The 20,661-nt window shown below is 44.4% G+C and overlaps 1 protein-coding gene across 2 annotated transcripts in view; it reads left to right on the forward strand.

Annotated features, from left to right (window-relative positions):
- The window catches only part of BRINP2 (BMP/retinoic acid inducible neural specific 2), a 123,308-nt gene extending 113,343 nt beyond the window's left edge, over positions 1-9,965 (forward strand). For both annotated transcript variants that reach the window (XM_072830744.1, XM_072830743.1), the window contains exon 8: positions 377-9,965. In XM_072830744.1, the coding sequence (XP_072686845.1) occupies positions 377-1,493 (1,117 nt within the window). In that variant the 3' untranslated portion in view covers positions 1,494-9,965. The remainder of the gene's footprint in view (positions 1-376) is intronic.
- Positions 9,966-20,661: the final 10,696 nt, after the last annotated feature.

Consider the following 20,661-nt stretch of genomic DNA (forward strand, 5'->3'; position numbering starts at 1 on the left):
CTGGGAGAGCCAGTTGCTGGATAGTCTTCTCTAGAAGGCTGAAAGCCACACAGGAGGTTTCCATACAGACACGTGGGAGATCTTCTGTAGGCTGTTGAGTAAGCGAGGGAGGTGGTACCAGGGAGGGATGAGCCTGGCTGCTTCCAGTACAAGCGTGATGTCAAGTATTGCTGGTGTTGATCCATCAGACATTGAGCTCTGGGCCTTAGTCATTCCAGAAGTGGTGCGGTAGGGTTTCCATCATTCAGAGAACCTGGGGCTTTATCTTTCTCCTTACCTTTCCCACCTATTAGTCAACCTCCTCCTACCTTTGGGGTAGGGAGTGATGGCGATGTGTTCCTAGGACTCCTTATTCATTTTTACCTCCTTCCCAAAGGTCTTTGTCCTACTGGTGGAATCGAGTCCAGTCCCTGCTCTACTGTGGAGAGAGCACGTTCCCTGGCACCTTCCTGGAGCAGAGCCACAGCTGCACCTGCCCCTATGACCAGTCCTCCTGCCAGGGCCCCATCCCGTGTGCCTTGGGGGAGGGGCCAGCGTGTGCCCACTGTGCTCCGGACAACAGCACACGCTGTGGGGGCTGTAACCCAGGCTATGTGCTAGCCCAGGGCTTGTGCCGGCCAGAGGTGGCTGAGTCCCTGGAGAACTTTCTGGGGCTAGAGACAGACCTGCAGGACCTGGAGCTGAAGTACCTGCTGCAGAAGCGGGACAGCCGCATTGAGGTGCACTCCATCTTTATCAGCAACGACATGCGTCTGGGCAGCTGGTTCGACCCTTCCTGGAGGAAGCGCATGCTGCTCACCCTGAAGAGCAACAAATACAAGCCTGGGCTAGTGCACGTGATGCTGGCCCTGTCCCTGCAGATCTGCCTCACCAAGAACAGCACCCTGGAGCCTGTCATGGCCATCTATGTCAACCCTTTTGGGGGCAGCCACTCTGAGAGCTGGTTCATGCCTGTGAATGAGGGCAGCTTCCCCGACTGGGAGAGGACTAACGTGGATGCAGCCGCCCAGTGCCGAAACTGGACGATCACCTTGGGAAACAGGTGGAAGACCTTCTTTGAGACTGTCCACGTTTACCTCCGGAGCCGAATCAAGTCCCTGGATGACAGCTCCAATGAGACAATCTACTACGAGCCCCTGGAGATGACCGATCCCTCCAAGAACTTAGGATACATGAAAATCAACACATTGCAGGTCTTTGGCTACAGCCTACCTTTTGACCCGGATGCTATCCGGGACTTAATTCTCCAGTTAGACTACCCATACACTCAAGGTTCCCAGGACTCTGCCCTCTTGCAGCTCATAGAGCTTAGGGACCGGGTAAACCAGCTTTCTCCACCCGGCAAGGTCCGGCTTGACCTTTTCTCCTGCCTGCTCCGGCATCGGCTCAAGCTGGCCAACAATGAGGTGGGCAGGATCCAGTCCTCCCTGAGGGCTTTCAATTCCAAGCTGCCAAACCCCGTGGAGTATGAGACAGGCAAACTCTGTAGCTAATGGGGGCCCCCCTCCAGTGCTGGGCGGGGAGGTGATCCAGGGTGATCCATGAAATCCAGGGTGCAAAGATCATCCAAGCCCTCACCTTAGTGCCAACAGGGTTCTCCCTTGAGACTTTCAGCACCCAGCAGACAGGACCTCAGGGCTTGGACTGAAGCAGGCAGGAGAGAAAGGAAGCGCTACTGCACATGCGCACACGCTCACCATGTGCATGTGCGAGCACACACACACACACACGCGTGCAAACACACACGCTCTCACTCACACAGGGAGGCTACCCCTGAGCAGCCTCAAATCTGTAAAGTCGGTGCTTTCAAATGAATGCAGTTGAAAGAGAGGAGCCAAGGGAGAGATCAGAAAAAGAACCAGCCAACCCATGAAAAAATAAATCCTTAAAAGTGATTCTTATCATTCAAGAAGGCAAGAGGGGGCACAGCGGTAGGAGTGGGAGCAGCTCCTCCTCCCTCTCCGTGGAGTCACTTTTGTATTCTTTTTAACCAGATTTCTTAAAATGGCATTGTTTCGTGATTCCCCACGTTGGTTCTTACTTTTTGTACGCTGCCTCGTCTGCACCCTCCCAGACACTGACTGCCTCTCAAGCCGGCTCCCCTGAGAAACTCAAGGTGATACCAACAGAGGACCGTAAGGGCGGGCAGGCAGGCTTGCTCTGCTCCCCACTCCTCCCTCCCTCCGGCCCCCCCGCTTCCTCAGCCTCCCCACTTTGCTCTGTGTACCCTCGTGGTCCAGCCGGAGCTCCTCTTCCAACAGCACCCATTCTGCCCAAGAAAGCAGCTCTGTCAAGTTAGAAAGAGACAATGTATAGGGAAATGTTCTTTTTTAAAAACGAAACAAAAACAAAACAAAAATATTTATTTTGTGATTGTTTTCTTTGTCAATCTGCTCCAGCCACATGAACATACAAGTAAAAGTTTACCTGATTTAATATATTTTCTTAAAAGGCCTTTTTTAGGGGAAAAATGAGAGAGAAAAGAGAGAGAAAAAAAAAAGAGTATAGCTCCTTGGGCTGCCTGGATTTTTTTTTTTTTTAATTGCTCTGTGTGTGATACGTGGGCATTCATGGATGGTGGCTATTGCTGTGGGGGAGGCTGGGTGATTCGTGTATGCTTTCACAAGTGAATGCATGTCAGGCTTGGTTGGTTGTGTGTGTGAGCGTGTGTGTTTATGTGGGGGTTATCTGGCTACCAGTCCACCCCCCTCCCCCGCCCCTGCACCTCTTTTCCCAGGCATGAGAACTAATGCAGGCCCTTCAGCCAGGATTTCCCACTATCAGGAGAGTAGTGTCAAAGTCCCTGCTCACAAGGGGGCCCCCAGGCTGCGTGCTGGGCAAGTGTCTGCTAATGGATACTCCTCTTTGCCAACACTGCCGCGGACATCAGGAGAGTCTCCCATGCTCTCTGCATCTTATGGTCCACGATCTCCATTTGAGGAAACTGGGAAGGATGCAGACATGGCATTGGCTTTTCTCCATCCTGTGTGATTACCACCTTCCCAGCCTAAAGAGCAGGTTGGACATACACCACACAGAATAAGGCATCATTCTCACCACAGTGCCTCCCCCAGGTGGTCAGAGAAGCATTTCAGAGCATATCTCTTGGAGAGTCACTTCCCTGTCTATTCTCCACAGGGTCCAAGTACGATGAGGAGGCATGATGACCTGCACTTTCTTCAGGCAAAAGTCACCACATACATACTCAGTACTCCATCCCCTACCTGGGCTGTATCTCAGCTGGTACAAAATGAACTGGGAGAACGAAAGGATGGTCATGTCTATGTGCCCAAGAGCCTTCTATGTTTATTGTTGCATAGAGAAGAACTCAGCATTATATTTAAGCATAGCACCATATTTCAACCCACAAGGACCTGAAATCCTTGGTAGATCAGCAGCCTCCAGCATTTCTTTCTTCACAATTTCCCTGGAGCCTTCTAGGGTAGAAATCCAGAGCGATGGGAGAATCGAGGGGTGGACACAGGTATTGGCTGTCTATTTCTACTCGGCCACTGCTTGCTCTGGGGAATTTATACCAAGCCATCTGTGGAAGATGGAGCCAGCAGATGTCGTCCTGGTCAGTGGGGTATGGATGTGTCAGAGGAGTGTGCTCTTGTTGGGAAAGGGGATTGTGGTAGGAAGGGATTGACACTTTTCAACGGTGGGGTTTGAGAGGTGCAAGACAGATATTAGAGGCTGATTTTAGCACTGGCTGTGCAGGTCTACATGCTGTAGGATTGGGTGGGCACAGGCTGTCACCCATGAATTAAAGGCCCAGCATGCGCAGCAATATTCAGAATGAGGTGGAAAGCAACTGAGAATGTGTTGTGTGCAAGGTCAGCAGAGCGCACCTTCAGTGGCGTGAGGGTAGTTGCCCCGGCGAGGAGTGAGTCAGTGCCCGAGGGCTCCCGTCTTCCCTGGGCAGATGTCACCGTGGAGTGGTGGGAGACCTCAGTTGTCAATCTCTGAATCACACCATGCTGGGGCAAAGTGTACCTATAGAGTTGCGCTTCTTATCTTAAGTAGGGGGTTGTCTCGTTATCTCAGACTCCATGTCTTAGGAAGGCCCTGGGAAGATGAAGGTGTGATGTATTAAGGTTTTAGAAATATATGCACTGAGTTATAAGGATTTCTACTTCTTGCCTGCTCAAAGGTTTAAACCATTAAGCTGGGTGTATCAACTCCATTTAAAAACACTATCACACATTAGTAAATATTTAGGAGTGCCCTTGTGAGCCCAGATGCAAGTACTGTATGATAGAAGGCCTAAAAGACATTATTAATTAACACAGCAGAAAGAATGTTCATATTTGACCTACCAATCTGTTACCTGTGATGGATGCTTGACTCTTCTGTTCTGAGACAGTGATGAACAGGTTTCCGGTGTACCAGATTTTGGGTCAAAGCAACAGACCAAAGATTTTACTTCTAGAAAGCAAGTGAGAGATGGGGGCACTTTGCTTCTAGAAAGCAAGTGAGAGATGTGGTGGGGGTAAAGGATGGGCAAGATTCCTTAAGAGGTTTCTAAAGGCTTGAAACCATGAATTCAGTATAGAGTTTCTCAGAAAACTAGGTTATGAAATGTCACAATATGAAAAGGCTATCCCTAGTCAAAATTGTCACCTTGGAAGTCTATAATAATCAGAATATGTGAACAACCTATTCTTATACAAAGCTGAAAATAAAGAATTGTCATTAATTAATTAGGACTGAGCTGTCAATGTTGGTGAACTCAATGTAGAATTAAGAGCCAAATCACAATTCAGTTATTGGATATAACAATCAGGAATCCAAGCCTTAATTGTAACCCCGAAGAACGAATACATCAAATGCTAATCTGCCCTAATGCTCAAGACTAATGCTTCTAATACTAAATAACACATTTAATGCCCCCTGCTAATAATATAATGCTATGCTCTGCAAGCATATTCATGCATCCACAGCCAAAAAAATAAATGAACATCTCTTCAAGTACAGGGTATCACAAATAGTTCAGATCCAATTCTTGGCTTCTTTTCACAAATATGAAAATAGTCATCGGGATGGGCAGAGCTGCCTTTTGAGTAGATGGAATATATTGTCTCCATAATGTCCTGCCCCCAAAAAATCACCTTCGAAGCCTGTGATTTCATTGTGTAAGTCTGTTCTCTTGCATAGAAGAGAGATCCCTTTTTTTTTGCCATTATATTTTGTATGAAAATTAAAATGCCCTTAGGAAGAAATAAGTCTTAGAAGTTAACCCGCTGGCAAAATAGAGTATTAGATTTTTGGAGTTGGAAGGTTTTTAGAGGCCAGCCAGTCTACCTGTTTCTGACATGAGGGAGAAGAGGTTAGAGAACTTGCCTGAGGTTCTATCTATCAGCAGTAGAGGAAGAGCAGTCTTCCTTCCCTACCTCTCTCTGCCAGAAAATGACATCTGGGTCCTGGGAGATGACAGGACTTGGGAGTGAGAGGGCAGGGAAGGGATGACACGTCTCTGGGAAGAAGAGGGCTTCTGAGAGGCAGGAGTATCCTCACATCCTTTCTTGGGAGTGGTTCTAGCAAAAGTAACCACCTGTTGTTAACTGAAAGGAAAAAACTAAGGTCTCTCCCCCGAGAAGCTTTAAGCACGGAGTAGACATGTTTCCATCTAGGCTGGAGATACAGGGATCAACTTGCTGGTTTCCTGATAACTCTGTCAGCTCAATGATTTTTAATTACAGCATCGTGCCTCCAATTTCTTGCTGTTTTCTATACCGCCAATTAGAATTTGAATGCCATTACAAATCTGATAACTTCTGCAGACCATCTTTGCTGTGAAGGCTAGAGATGTCTGGTTACTAGCAACACGCAGAAGATGCAGGACCGTGCAGTCCCTGTGGCACACACATGACCTAGGTCTAGAGCCCCGGCAGAGAATAGTAATGAGCCAGCACTCTGCTGTGCATGAAGAGTGCTTGCTCCGCCCAGCAGTGGAGTGAGAATACGGACCAAAGGAGCCATGGAGACACACTGGCTCCTGGCCTGGAAGGATAGGTTGAAAAATTCAAGTTATATGACCAGCCAGCTATAGATACACTCCCTTTTATTAGTTCCTTATTCTGCGTCTGCCACCTGCCACCAGCCAGCTCTGTAACTGAGCAAGTCAATCCACTTCTCTGGGCCCTATTTTGCACCCCCAGCTGGGGATAAAGGAATTAGATTTCTTATGCAGATATTAGGAGTCCTTCTACTGCTGTCTGCTTATGCTGCTAAAGGCAGTGTGGCATAGGAGATGGCGTGGGCCATTGATCACGCAGCCCTGAATTTGCATGTTGGCTCCACACTCATCTTAATTCTTGATTTATCCCCTTACTTGTCACTTAGATGCTTCATCCCCTAAGATTTCCCTAAGATTTTTCTTTCCCTTCTCTTTGTGAACACTCACTCTCTGCACAATTTTGCCCAATCTTTCCCAACTTCCAGAATACATATATACCTTCAATTCCCTAAAACTCAATCCCATTTCTTCCAAGCTCTTTCCTTTCTTCCTTCCCACTTTCCTTCTTCCCTTCTCCTTTACTCCCACCTCTCCTTCCTCTCCTTTACTTGCTTCTCTTTCCCTTTCCTCCCTCTTAGTGGTAAGTGCTAGGCACTAGGGTATGTGCAGAATAATCATTTCTGGGCCATGAAGAATTGTACCACAGGATGTGGGGAGATGGAGAAGCAGAAACAAGTCAGGGTGGTGCATTCTCTAGTAGAGATGTGCAAAGCATTGATAGTATACAGAAAGGGAGACAATGACTCCCTGGGAGGCACTAATCTGCTGTGAAACTTCTAATAACTATGCAAGCAATGTCCCAGGTCTCCAGATGTTTTACAGTCAGTGGAAGGAAAGACCTAACATACAATGTGCGCGCCCCTTCTCAGAGAGCAGAAACGACTGACAGCAGCAACAGAGCCCCCGAAGGTCCACACTACATCTGGTTGGTGCTTCACTTGTGACTCCTGAGCAACCACATCAGCCACCTTATTCTTGCCTCCAAGTCACACTCAGGGGACAGCTGTGGGAGGTCCATGTGGTACAGTGGCGGCCTCCACTCCTTGAGGGGGCAGTATTCTGAAACCAGTGCTTTGCCAACATTAATGTGCATATGATTCATCTGAAGATTTGGATTCAGCAGGCCCAAGAGAGGCCCCAGATTCTGCACATCTCACTAGTTCCCAGGTGATGCTGCGACAGCTGGTCCAGAGACCACACTTGGAGGAGCCAGTTGCCACAGAGTATGTCTGTCATTTCTCTGCAGCACTTGGGACTCTAAAATGGGAGTCTACCAGCAATCAGAGGGGCTAAGAAACCAAAAGGTCAGTAGTGTCTGGCTAGGAGGTGAGGTCCTCACTTACAAACATCTTGGTGCTCTGTAGTTTCTCCACCACATAGGAGCCTACAGATACGAGGCAGGGAAGAAAAGGGAGGCAAGAGGAAAGAAAGGAAACTTAACTAAATCAAAATTCTGCAAGCTGAGAGCTAGCTTGCTTATGAATGTGTTTACAGATAAGCAGCGCCACAGACCAGCTGAATCATGCTGGTTGAGTAAAGGTCTTTCCCCCAAGCCTATCAGAGTAAATCTGTTCCGAAGTGGGACAGGGAGTACCTGTCACTCCATGGAAACATACATCAGATAAGATGATTAAATCCCTACCAGCAGCGTGCCCGCACCCAGAGGCCCAGACTTTATACTGCTAAGGTGCCATGCAACTTCTAGGCATTTCACCTAAGAAAGAAAATGAATTATTTCCATTTTCGTTCTGTCCTCCTCTCCTCCAGCCTGTGTGATTACTACCCTTGCATCATTAATAAAAACAGCTACCAGAATTTATGTGGGGTCACTCTTCCAAGGATCTCAGCACTTGGAGAAAATAAATCAATCAATGTTATTTATTGAGCATTTTCAGCTAGGAGATGTGAGGAATAAAGCAAACATGTATTTAGTATGTACACCCTCTTAATTCAAGCATTTTTTTTCAGATGACTTAGGAAATAAACCGTGCGGAGAGGCCATACAGCTAGAAGCTGGACTTAGCGTGCTTCCTGGAGTCAGGCTGCCTCCGTTCAAATCCCATCTCTGCCCCTTGCCAGTGGGGAGGGACGGGCTATGTCATTTAATCTCTTGTAGCATCAGTTTGCACATCTGTAAAGGGCAATAACAGGATGTTGTGATGGTCCAGAGAGAGAAAGCATATAAAGGACAGGAGCAGGCTCGTAGTACATGTGTGTTTTTTTTTTTTTCTTAAAGATTTTATTTATTTATTCATGAGAGACACGGAGAGAAAGGCAGAGGGAGAAGCAGCCTCCCTGTGGAGAGGCTGATGGAGGACTTGATCCCAGGACTCCGGGATCATGGCTTGAGCCAAAAGCAGATGCTCAACACTGAGCCACCCAGGTGCCCCAAGTGTGGGTTGCTTTTATTGCATTAGTTTTGGTGTCTAAGGAAAAGGAAAAGAAGGGAAAGAAAAACAAAGGAAAGCAAAGGAAAGGAAAAAGAAACACCCAGGTCACTCACCTGCAGAAGCAAACTCTTTCTTGGAAACTAAGAGAAATTTATCATCTGGGCCCTTACCTAAGGGTCATTGGGTAATATAACGGAAAGTCTTCGATTACAGTTCTGTGGCAGACATAGATAAGCCATTCAAATGGGTATTTCTTATATAGACCCTCTATAAAAGCAGAAAATATAATATTATAACATCACTCATCACCAGTATGCCTGTGCCTGGCTTGGTCACGTGGCCCAGGTACCTTGTTTCTAATGATATAAGTCATTACAGTGATAAAGCTTGGGAGTATCTAAGAGAATGGCTAGTTAACATACCCATTAGCCTGTCTTTTTCAAATAGCACATCATAAGTGCACTTTTAGCAAGTACGGGCGGCAGTTAATTCCTGGCTGAATCCTTTGATGGGGAACCAGGGTGTAGTACTGCCATAAGGTTTTTAGATACTGACACGGGGAAGGCAGAGTTTATGTTCCAGTTATGTTAGAAATACAAGATGTGGATTAGCAGAAATAAAGGTGGGGAAAATGTTCTAAGAAGCAGGAGCAGCACGTGTCTAGGCACATATTCATAGACACAATGATGAGTCAGCCTAATGTTCATGTTCCCCATCCAGCCTCATGGTCCAATGCTCTTAATTTTTTTCTTCTTTTAAAAATAAGCTCTATTGAGACACAATTCATATATGATAAGTTTACCCCTCAAAGGGCACAATTCAGTAGTTTTTATTTAAAAAGTTGTGCACTGATCACTATTATCTAATTCCGGATCATTCACATCACCCAAGGAAGAATCCTGTACCTAGTAGCCGTCACTCTCCATTCCTCCCCAACCCCCAGCTCTTGGCAACTGCTCATCTATTTTCTATCTCTGTGGATTTGCCTCTTCTGAAAATTTTTGTACAAATGAAATCATACAATATGTATGACACATGAGAATTATATAGTTTACAAATACCAGTATTTTCTCCCATTATGTGGATTTTCTTTGCACTTTCTTGATAGTGTTCTTTGAAGTACAAAGGTATAAAATTTTGATGAAGTCCGATTTATCTATTGTTTCTTTTGTTGCTTATTCTTTAGATGTACTATCTAAAACTCCTAATCTAAGGTGACATACATTTATGTCTATGTTTTCTTCTAAGAATCTCAAGTTTTAGCTCTTACACTTAGGCCTCTGATCCATTTTGAGTTAATTTGTGTATGTGGTATGACAGAGGGATCCAACTTCATTCTTTTGCATTTGAATATCCAGTTGTCCTGGCATCATTTGTTGAAAGACTTTCTTTCCCCCCATTGGAATTGTATTGACATGTGTGTCAAAAATTGGCCATAAATGTATGGTATGATCTGAACTGTTAATGTCGTTCAATTGATCTATATATCTAACTTTATGTGAGTACCACAATGTATTTATAATTGTAGTTTTGTAGTAAATTTTGAAATTAAGAAATGTGTATCCTCCAACTTTTTCTTTGTCAAGATGTTACGACTATTCTCAGTCTCTTTCATTTCCATATGAGTTTTGAGGTTCAGTTTGTCATTTCATATTTAAAAAAAAAGGCAGCTGGGATTTGATAGGAATTGTGTTAATTACGTGGATCCATTGGGGGAGTATCATCATCTTAACAATATTAAGTGTTCTGATCTGTAAATATGAAACATTTTTCTATTTAAATCTTTAATTTCTTTTGATGATATTTTATGGGTTCGGGTCTTACACTTCTTTTGTTAAATTTATTCCTAAGTATTTTATTCCTTTGATGCCATTGTAAATGGAATTGTTTTCTCAATTTTATTTTTGGATTGTTCATTGTGTACAGAGCTGCAACTGATTTTCATACATTGATCTTGCCATCTTGTTGTACTTGCTTATTAGTTCTAATAGTTGTGTATGTGTGTGGGGGGCGGTCCTTAGAATTTTCTATATACAAGAGCATATCATCTCCAAATGTAGTTTTACTATACCCTTTATTCATAATGACTCTTCTTCAGCCAATGCATTCTTGTTCTTGCTGCCTCCTGTGGGAGCAGGAGAACTTCTTTATGCTCTTACTGGAAACATCTGAGAAATTTATTGCAGAGACAGATTGGCCTACAGAAAAATATATCATTCTCAGCACTATCTGTGGGCACACAAAGGCATTCAAAAGCTAACATGATGAAAAGGTAAGAATAATCAATAATCCATGGTGTTTGTTCAAAGTTCTTAGCCCATTCCCAAAGTTCTTAACTGCCTCCATTCAACAGTGGCAGTAATTGAATCAGCTTTTATGGATGGCAACCATGAGCAGCCTCCATACTCACACCCATAGCTCCTTAGGCCATGCATCCATTGTGCCATCACTAGGATTGCCAATGACAGAGATTGGTTTTTAGCAGGTGATCAAGTCATTCTGTCTAGTTGTTTAGTCCCTCTTTTATGGTAGATGTTCTCTGCTGGTTATTAACTTGTAGTTCAAAAACCTTCATGCTTCCTGTCTACTTCCATGGATCCACCCACTTGCCTTTTTCACAGACCTACTCATCTCTGATCTTCTAATATTTCTCCTTTCAGGCCCTTGACCAACCAAATAACTGACCAACCAACCAACCGTGTCATTCACCATTGCCCAACTTCATCTATATTTTTACCTCAGGTCAGTTCTCCCTCTCCACAAATTTGATGACTAATTGCACTTAACATCAAAACTCTGCTGGGAGGATTTCCCCTCATCACTATGCACCACCGGCTACCTATAAATAAAGCTTCGACTTTCTGCTTCTCTGCTATCTCATCATAAAGGCCCTTCCATTAAGCCACAGTTGTGAGCTATGGGAGATACCCTAGTGTAAACTGATTGATAGCATGGGGCTCTGGGTACCTGCTTAATTAGCTTACTTGTGCTCTCCAGCTCTTCTTCCCAACCTTGGATGTGCCATATCAACCTAAGAATGCATTGCCACAGACCTGGCCCCACCTTGTGACTTGTGAGCTATGACTTAACCAGTTCATGGTGGAGAGGTCCCTTTTATCTTACGGTCAGAAGCTCTGTATTTACCAGGGGCAAGTAGCACGTAGGTAATTTCATTTTTTTTATGGTTATTGTCCTCTGTTTTAGATGGCAGGGACTTTCTCTAGAACCCTAAAAGTCTACACTGTGATTCGTCTATCGAGACTTTCTATTAACTCTGCACACTATTTTCTCTCATCATAGATGCCTCTGGTACCACAAGGTCTCCTGGGTCATATGGCTAAAGTGTCAGACCACTTTCTCACAACCTAACCTGGTCCCTCTGCTGAGCTCTTTTCCTGCTCTGGATATTACTCAAAGTTCATAGCTTTCAATGTCACCCAGCAAATGGGTGAGAGCAGTATTCCCAGGTACAGAACATGCTGCCTCTGGAATTTAAAGAGGCTATTAAAATTTATGCTACTTTCTTAGTAGTAGGAGGTGTAAAATACAATTCTTTGTTGTTTTATTTGGAAGGGATATTCCAGCATTTTCTAGAACTTGAGATCCCTAAAAAGTTCACTAATGTATGAGGGTCCTGAAGCTTTAATATCCATCCTTTGAAACACATGTATTTTGCCAAGGCTTCCAACATACTAGCCACCTCTTATTTATCTGGTCTAATTAGGATGGCCTTGTCAATATAAGGGACCAATATGATGTTCTGTGGGATGTCAGACACTCCATCTCCTTTCTAGCCATATTATGACAGAGGGCCAAATCATTAGCAGAACCTAAGAAAAGACCATAATTATATACTCTTGTCCATCTCACATGAATATGAACTGTTTTGGATCCTCTTTTCTTATAGCGATGGAAAAGAATGCGCTCACTATATCAGTGACCATTTAATATGTGTTGGAGGCTATATTCATCTACCTTAGTAAAATCACATCTGGCGCTGCAGCTACAACTGGGGACACTGTTTGATTAAATTTACAGTTGTGAATCAATCAGTCATGATTCATTCCATTTTTATAGGGACTATGCTGGAGAATTAAATGGGGATTTGTTATAGACCATCACTTTGTATTCATTATATCTTTGAATGCAACACTAATGTCTACTATTCTTACCAAGTTGCAATGTTATCTTGTTATTTGCTATTTTGGCTTGGGGTGGAGCCATTGTTGCAGAGGTTTTCATTTGGCTTTCTCTACTAAATTTCCTACTGTACAGGTTAAGGAACCAATACCAACTCTAAGGGTTTCTGCCAAACTTGATACTGCCCCACTGGCAATACTCGCCCAAACTGATCTTCAATATTCAACTTTAGAGGAGGATTACTATAGCATATTGAGACCCATGTCAGATATCAATGTCAATTCTGACTCCGTGTCCAACAATCATTGAAGAGTTTGGGTATTCCCTTTTCCAAAATGGACTGTCACTTGAGTGAATGGCTATAGTTCATTGGGAAAAGGACTAGAAAATTTTCAACTGAATACAATTGCTATGGAGTTGCAGGATTTTTTTCATAGGAATCCGGCATCTCTTTCTGCTCCCAGTGTTCGGGGTCTAAGGACTGACTCAAGTTTGGAAACTTAGCAAGGTAACATGAATTTTAATTTGAGAGGTTTCCCTCAGGCTTCTTATCATCCATCCTTGATATCTTTTGCCTGTGTAAACTAAGAAATATCCCCTTTGCTCATCTAACATGCCTCTGGAAACAAGTTCTATTAATATTGCCATAGTTCTTTGAAGGTTGTATTCTCCCTCTAGTCAAATCCAAATACCACTTGAATTTTGCCACATATTGTGATACCTATGGCCAACTTGCTTCATTACAATAATTGCAATTACCCTGTTTTCTGAGGGTTGAGTGCCACCACCTGGACCTTTATTGTTTGAGGATCCAATAAGGCTATTAGAAAACCCAGTTCTGTATTAGCCTGTCCTATCGTCAGCCTTGGTTAGCCTATAGAGAATAGCCATCACTGGGCTGATCACATGTTCACCAGGTATTCCTTATACTTGGCATGTCCTTTAGGTCTTCCCATGAAACATATACATACTGGTGGGATTCTGGGCTGATATTGTATATGTTCTCTAGTGTGCCCACTTCTTTGAGCTGTTTTATCTCTTCACTATCCACCAATGGCAGTTCTTGCATTTCTACTTCACATAGTGTGGGCCTTTGCATTTTCCGGATCCTAACAGCCCTTCTAGGAACAATTATCTCCAGGACCCTTGGAAAGGCACTAAATCGTATAAAAAGGAGACTATTCCCATATTGATAAACTCTTGATTATCCAATCTTATGTTCTCCTCCTCTTGATCAAGTCTTCCAGGATTCAGCCTCATGCATATGCTACCAGCTACTACAGAGATATGTTAGCCATGCTTTGCAGAAACTTTGGTGTATACTCTCTCTCCTTCCATAAAAGGTTCAGTGCATCTCTAGTCTGGTTGTATTGGAATTTGATCTTCCTTACTGGATTGCTTACCTGGGGCAGAGGTAGGGGATACATCCTGAAGCAGGCAAGCATTGTTTGGTAAAGTGAATTTTTTATTTGAGCTCTCTACATCATCTTCAAGGAAGGGGAGGGTGATGATCTAACAAGGCAGCGGGGCGAAAGGGACTTCTGAGGGCCCAGCAGGTCAAGGTACTTAGCTGCATCTACTTCAATTGCCCTATCCCAAGTCTCAGCACCCTATGCCTTCCGCATTAGGGGCCTGAACTTGTTATAAGAGACTGAGTCTGAGAATTCAATCTTATCTGAAGCTCTACTACTTTAATGTTTAAGTCCTGAGCCTTGTTTTTTATTCTCCTGGTACTCTGGCTGCAGGAGATTAGGATTTCCCAAGTGCTGCTAGGAAGGCCCTCTAGCTTTCATATTTTGCATTGAAATGGTGATTAATCATCTGAGCCTGTCATTATTTATCTTTCAAAAATCAATGGTGCTCAGCAACAGTCACCCAATTCTGTGGTCCTTATAATTATCATCTCCCTTATCCCTCTCAATCATAAGAAACACTGCACTAGGCCATGTATCCCTTTTTATAGATATCCCATATCAGTCTACTGCTGATGAAAGTTTTAACAGTTGCAAGGAAGTTTCCCTTCTTTCAACAACTGCACTGCTACAATATCTCAGGGGCTAGTTCTATTCCACCTATGACCAGTGTTGAGGTCTGCACTTCCAGAGAGCCAACAACTGACCCTTCTCCAAAGCCTCATTTTGAAAGTCAGCTTCCTAAAACCCTTTTTGTATTAACTAATTGGTAGGTGAGAATCAGCATGCAGAAAGTTTACTGGAGATAGTTTTTTTTTTTTAATTTTTATTTATTTATGATTGTCACAGAGAGAGAGAGAGAGGCAGAGACACAGGCAGAGGGAGAAGCAGGCTCCATGCACCGGGAGCCTGATGTGGGATTCGATCCCGGGTCTCCAGGATCACACCGTGGGCCAAAGGCAGGCGCCAAACCACTGCGCCACCCAGGGATCCCCTGGAGATAGTTCTTGAGGTTGGCATTTGTAAGGCAGTGAAGAAGGCAAATTTGGGCAGAAGGAGAAGCTGACTTGTAATGAGATTGTAACTGAGAGCTAAGCAAATTCTATGGGGAGTTCTGGAGCCTGAACAGACCTTCACAGAGTTGTCCCAGATTGACGCAAGAGGGTTAGGCTTTTAAATCTCCAAGCAGGTGGTCACTGCCCATGGGCTACCTGGGAGTTGTGCAAAGGGGAAGGCCTAACCTTGGGCACAGCTGTTCCTACTGACAGGCGCCATTGTGAACTGTGAGCAGTCAGCAGTCGATATTCCAAGAAGCCAGAGCATTTGTGTATCAGTCCCAAAGAGGGGGTGCTGTTGCAAACCACAACATCCTTCACAATAACCATCTCTATTATCACCCTCTAGGACCACTGCCTGTCTTTCACAGTGTCTTACCAGACTGGAATTTCCACACCTTTGCAGACAATGTTGCTTATTCTGGATTCAGAGTTGCTTTTTAAAGCAAAAAGAAAACACTGTACGCTATAGTACCATGGCACATGATCCGCTAAGTTTGGCTGGCAAGTGGGGGCCATGGATGATAACCTGGTGCCAGTTAGCAATGGGAAGCCTCGCCTAGCCCTCTGGTCTATTGGTATTCTGGCTGCAGAATCTTTCCTTCCTTTGGTTTGCAAACTGACAAAATAAGTTTGGAAAACAAGAGAGAAAAATTTTGTTTGGCATTATAACTTCTTGACCATGACATTGTCCTGATTAATAATCACCTTGAAACTCCAGGGCATCACCCTCTAATTAATGAGTCTCCTGACTCCCAAGCCTCCAGGGTCAAGTCAGAGCCCCAGTCTATCTTAGTTGAGAGAGAGAGAGAGAGAGAGATTGTGGCAGGGACTGACTAGATGTTCAACAAGCCTTTTCCCTATTTCTCCTTGACCCATAATCTGTATTTGCTGGCCTCTTGAAGTTAAGTGCAGCCATGTGACTGATCTCTGGACAGAAGAAGTGGACAGAGATCATGTACCCACTCCCAGACCTGACCTATGGATGCTCCCACATGCAATTCTCCTCCTTCTTTCCTCTCCTGTGAGAGGACAGAGGAGGCTTTGAGGAGTGAAGATTGGTTTAACGTGTAAAGTATGAGGGTCTTTGGATGTCTGCTTGGAAGAAAGCTGTCCAGGGGAGCTGTTCCTCCAAATCAGACTGTTACACAAATAACCATTTGTTGTTATTCCAGTGGAATTTTGGGGTTGTTTGTTACAGTAGTTGCTTACTCTAATACAGGGATAGCAAATTCATGTGAGTCAGAGGGAACCCAAGGGAACCTGAGTTGTGCTTTTCATCAGCTCCAGGCACTAATTGCTTGTTTTTTGTTGTTGTTGTTGTTGTTTTTTTGTTTTTTTTTTCTTAGATTCTCAGCACCCACCCAGTGACTTCAGCTAACCAAAACAATCATTTTGAAAATAAATAAATATTTGAATGTCACCTTGATGGAAATAAGAGTCAGAAATTCCCTATGATCAGAAGGGTCTTATTGCAGCTAAGCTATGTGGCATCTGTTACTCTTTGGACACTCTGCATGGAGTTCTCATTAGGTAGAGAATGACCTATTTTTTCTCCACCTTATCCCCAGCTTCTCTCCACAGCATGAGCTACTCTGTCTGGAGGGCTGTATCCTGCATCTATTCAGAAATGAATTTTCTTTTTCTCCCAAGGAAGAAGCTGTTGATCTGTGCCAGGGGTTTGGCTATGGGCATTCCCCAAGACAGCATGGGCACATCGACCTAAGGCAAGAAATGTGGGCTCTGGGGAAGCATTGCACTTAACTATGCCAGCCTGGCACTCCACAATGTTCGCACTCCTCCAATTAAGCTGTTCAGTTCTCAATCATCTGGAGCTGCTGCCAACTGCTGGCTGCTGATAGTCAGAGTGGCTGCTGCCCAGAATGTCAGCAGTTCTGCTTTTTTGCCTCTCCTGGACTGGCTTTACTATACCCTTTCTTCCAGCCTTTCTGTGACAGTCAGCTACTAATTTCCCTTCAGTTGGGGGATGGAGAGACACCTGGGAAGGTGCACTGGGGAGATTGAGCAGTGATTTCTTTTGGTGTCTGCAGTGTATACCTGGTACTATACCATTCCAGGGCTTTGAATACCACCTTATGCAAGTGGGATGTCAATTCTTGTTCCTGGAGATGGTGGACAGCTTGGGTAGTGGGGAGGATGCCTGCTGAACATACATTCTCTGCTTAGCCTGAACTGGTGCTTTACATACGTGATCTCAGAGAATCTTTACATCATCTAGGAAGGTAAATACTGTATCTCCATTTCACAAACAAAGATGTTAGGAGGAGCTCAGTCACCTCACAGTCTATTACCTTCTTTTTCTCTGTTCTAATTGCCAACACCCTGCATTAGAAATGTATCATCTTAAAAAAAGAAAAGAAATGTATCATCTTCCCCTGACCTTGTGAAAACCAGCCTCTGTTTTTTAGCATCTAGATTCCTTTCTCTAGACATGTGTTGTTCAATATTATAGCCATCAGCCATACGTGGCTACTGAGCACTTAAAATGTGGCCAGACCAAATCGGGGTGTTCTAGAAGTACAAATTATACACCAGATTTTGAAGACTTAGTACAATAATAAAGAATATAAAATATCTTATTAATATTGTTTAATATTGATTACATGTTGAAATGATCATAATGCTTATATTTGGCTATAAGTCAAATAAAACATATTATCCAAATAAGTTTTTCTTTTCCTTTTCTTTTCTTAATGTGGCTACTAGGAAATTTAAAGCTACACATGTGGCTTGCCTTTGTAGCTTACAATATCTATGACTCAGTGCAGTGTCTAGAGACTGACCAGAATGTTTAGAAGCACAAACTGACCATGACACCTTCTGCTTCCCATAGCCAATAGGACAAATCTCAAGGTCCTTAATACGGCTGGCAAGTTCTTCTATCTTATGTCCCTCATCTGCCCAGGTCTCCTGAGTCTCCACATTTAATTTCCTCACTTATACCACAATGTTTCTAGGACCTCTGCTTTGCTCACTTCTGCTTTTGCTCTTCCCTCTACCTGGAATGCCTTTCTCCCTAAGAGTCTCCTGGAAAGTTCCTTGAAAGTTGATCTTTTCAGATTTGTTAACTACTTCCAGAAACCTTCTCTACCCATCCCCCTCGCCCAAAAGCCAGGACTAGGGTAAGATAAGCAGAGTCCCTATAATACAAAATTTAAGCAGATGCTTCGACAAACCTGAGAGTAGCACCTCCTTAAATTTGGTGTACCAGGTGCCTCTTCATCTCATGTCCCTGTGATAGTCTGTGGCTGCACTTCAGCAATGTCTTAAAATTATCTTGCATGTGATTTTTTTTGAGGATAAGGATTATGCTTTATTCATTGGCGAAACTCCAGCAGCCTGTTTTCTACTAAAATGTTGTTTGTGACACTCAAGAAATAAAACTTTGTCCTGAAGTATTGCTGTTTATCAGGCACTGTGCTATGTGTTGGGTAATTCAACAACAACATAGTCTATGACCTTAAAAATCATCGCAAAAACTTGTTTTATGCCCTCTGCTTCCCTACTTCAAACAGAAACATCCCAGTTTTGAAATGCTGACTACCTGCCAGCCAGTGGAAGTCAAAGATTCCTGGGGCCCATCCCAGAGTTTCTGATTCTGTAGATTTGTAATGGGGCCCAGATGTTCTGTGATCAAATTTAGACAAACAGTCCTCTACTCCATCCCTTCACCCATTTGTTTAGTCTTCGTTTGACAATTATTGAGTGCCTACTCTCTGTAAGTCTTTGTGTTAGGGCCTGTCAAGGAAACAAAGATAAATCAGGAAAGAATAATGTCTTATAGAAATATTCCTATAGTTTGTGAAATGTCTCCATATGCGCATTTTTTGTTTGATCAGTGGATTAAAGATGATCTCCTTTTTAGAGATAAGGCTTATTTGCTCCAAATCACATCTAAGTAGGGAGTGGAAACTAGGATCAAGGTCACAGTGAGAAAGCAGTAGGGAGTGGAATCAAGGTCATGTAGCTAGGTAGGTAGTGGGGATAGGAATCAAGTTCGCAGAGTAAGTAGTGGGGATTAGAATGGAGCCCAGCAATCCCTTTCGACTTGCACAAGAGTTTGCCCTGCAAGGGTGATCTTGAGATTCACAGGAATTTCATACCTAGGGATATAGGCTCAGCAGAAAGAAAGGAAGGAGGAAAAAGGAAGAGGGCCCTGGAAGCCAGCTCATGTAGAGAAGAGAGAAGAGCCAGCTAGTCCTCAGCTGCTACTCGATCCCTATGTGACAGAGGCAAAGGTAGCTTCCCCTGTACCCATGGGCCTGAAGTGAGTTCTGGGATTCTCTTAAATTTCCCCACCTTGGCCCCCACCCCAGGCCCCAAGGAATCTCGCTTATCAAGGGTCCTGAGATAGCCTGACTTCTCTACAACACAGCTGCCCTTTTATCCCATCCCCCTTCTTCCCCAGGAAGGTTGGTAAAACAGAGAACATAATATTCCCACTCCCTGTGCCCCTCCCCCAGGCTTGCTGATTAGCCCAGGGCTGTGCCCCTGCCAGGCCTAGGCAGGCTGGGGTTAGGTAGTGTGGCAGCCTGCAACAACCCCACCACCCCACCCCAGGCCAGCCCTCACCTCTCCTGGGGCTGGGCTCCCAGAGCTCTGGAGACCAGACTGTCAGTTAAGCAGACCTGACAGCTGACAGCTTTCCAGAACAGCAGGAGCACGGTTAGCTTTCCTTCACATTTTTTTCTCCTCTTCCTTTCCCCTGTTGTTGCAAGACTGGAAGCCTGACTGGAATTTAAAGCAAGGCTTTGGGATAAAAATGTATGCTAGCACCAAGCCCTGCTCCCTCAGCTTCCTTCTCTGATTGGCAGCTGTCCACTTTCTGGGGTCTGAGAACAAAACACCTGCAAATTGTCAGAGGAGGGGTCTGAAACGGGAAGGCAGGTGAGTGGCTACTCTGAGGCCTGAGCAACCTTCTCTGCCTGGGTGCTGATCATGTTTTCATCCAGGGCACAGAAGGGGCAGGAAGCCCTCCAGGGAAGCACCTGTAATCTGTCCCCAGGTCCCAAAGCCCTTCCTTCTGAAGTCTGGAATGCCAGGAGGCTTCTGTGCCTGCTGCTAATCCATCCTACTCAGGAATCTGTCTGTCTCCTTATCAGTTGCTGCTTATGGCAGATAGATAAATAGATGGATAGATAGGAAGGAGAGACTCTAAGCAGCTTAGATAAACTATCCTATTTACATCTCTGGGTCCAATCTATCAATCCATCGGTCTGCCCATTGTGTTTGCGTTCTCTCTCAATCTGCCACTTCAGCCTCCATTAACCATTCATCTGTCTTCCTTTTGCCCTACACTTTGCCTTTCCACTCCCCCTCCCCCCATTTCCCAGCATCAAAATAAATCCGAAGCTGAGACACAATGAGGCATGTCCTTCCACTCCAGTTATTCCAGAAGGGTGGCCATGGCAGCTGACACTGGGGCTTCCTACTCACCTCCTCAGGAAACATGCAAATATCCCTTTGAACACTCAGGGGACAAGTGCCAACAGTCAAGTCTGCTACCAGGCTGTTCCCAAATTCACAATTCTGCAAATAGAGCCAATTGAGGCTCTCCTGGGATAAAGGAGGTGGTAGGGCATGGCAGTAGGTTGGGGTGAGGGAGAAAAGGAAGACATTGCATA

This window comes from Canis lupus, chromosome 6, assembly GCF_048164855.1.
Source record: "Canis lupus baileyi chromosome 6, mCanLup2.hap1, whole genome shotgun sequence".
Classification (NCBI taxonomy): domain Eukaryota; kingdom Metazoa; phylum Chordata; class Mammalia; order Carnivora; family Canidae; genus Canis; species Canis lupus.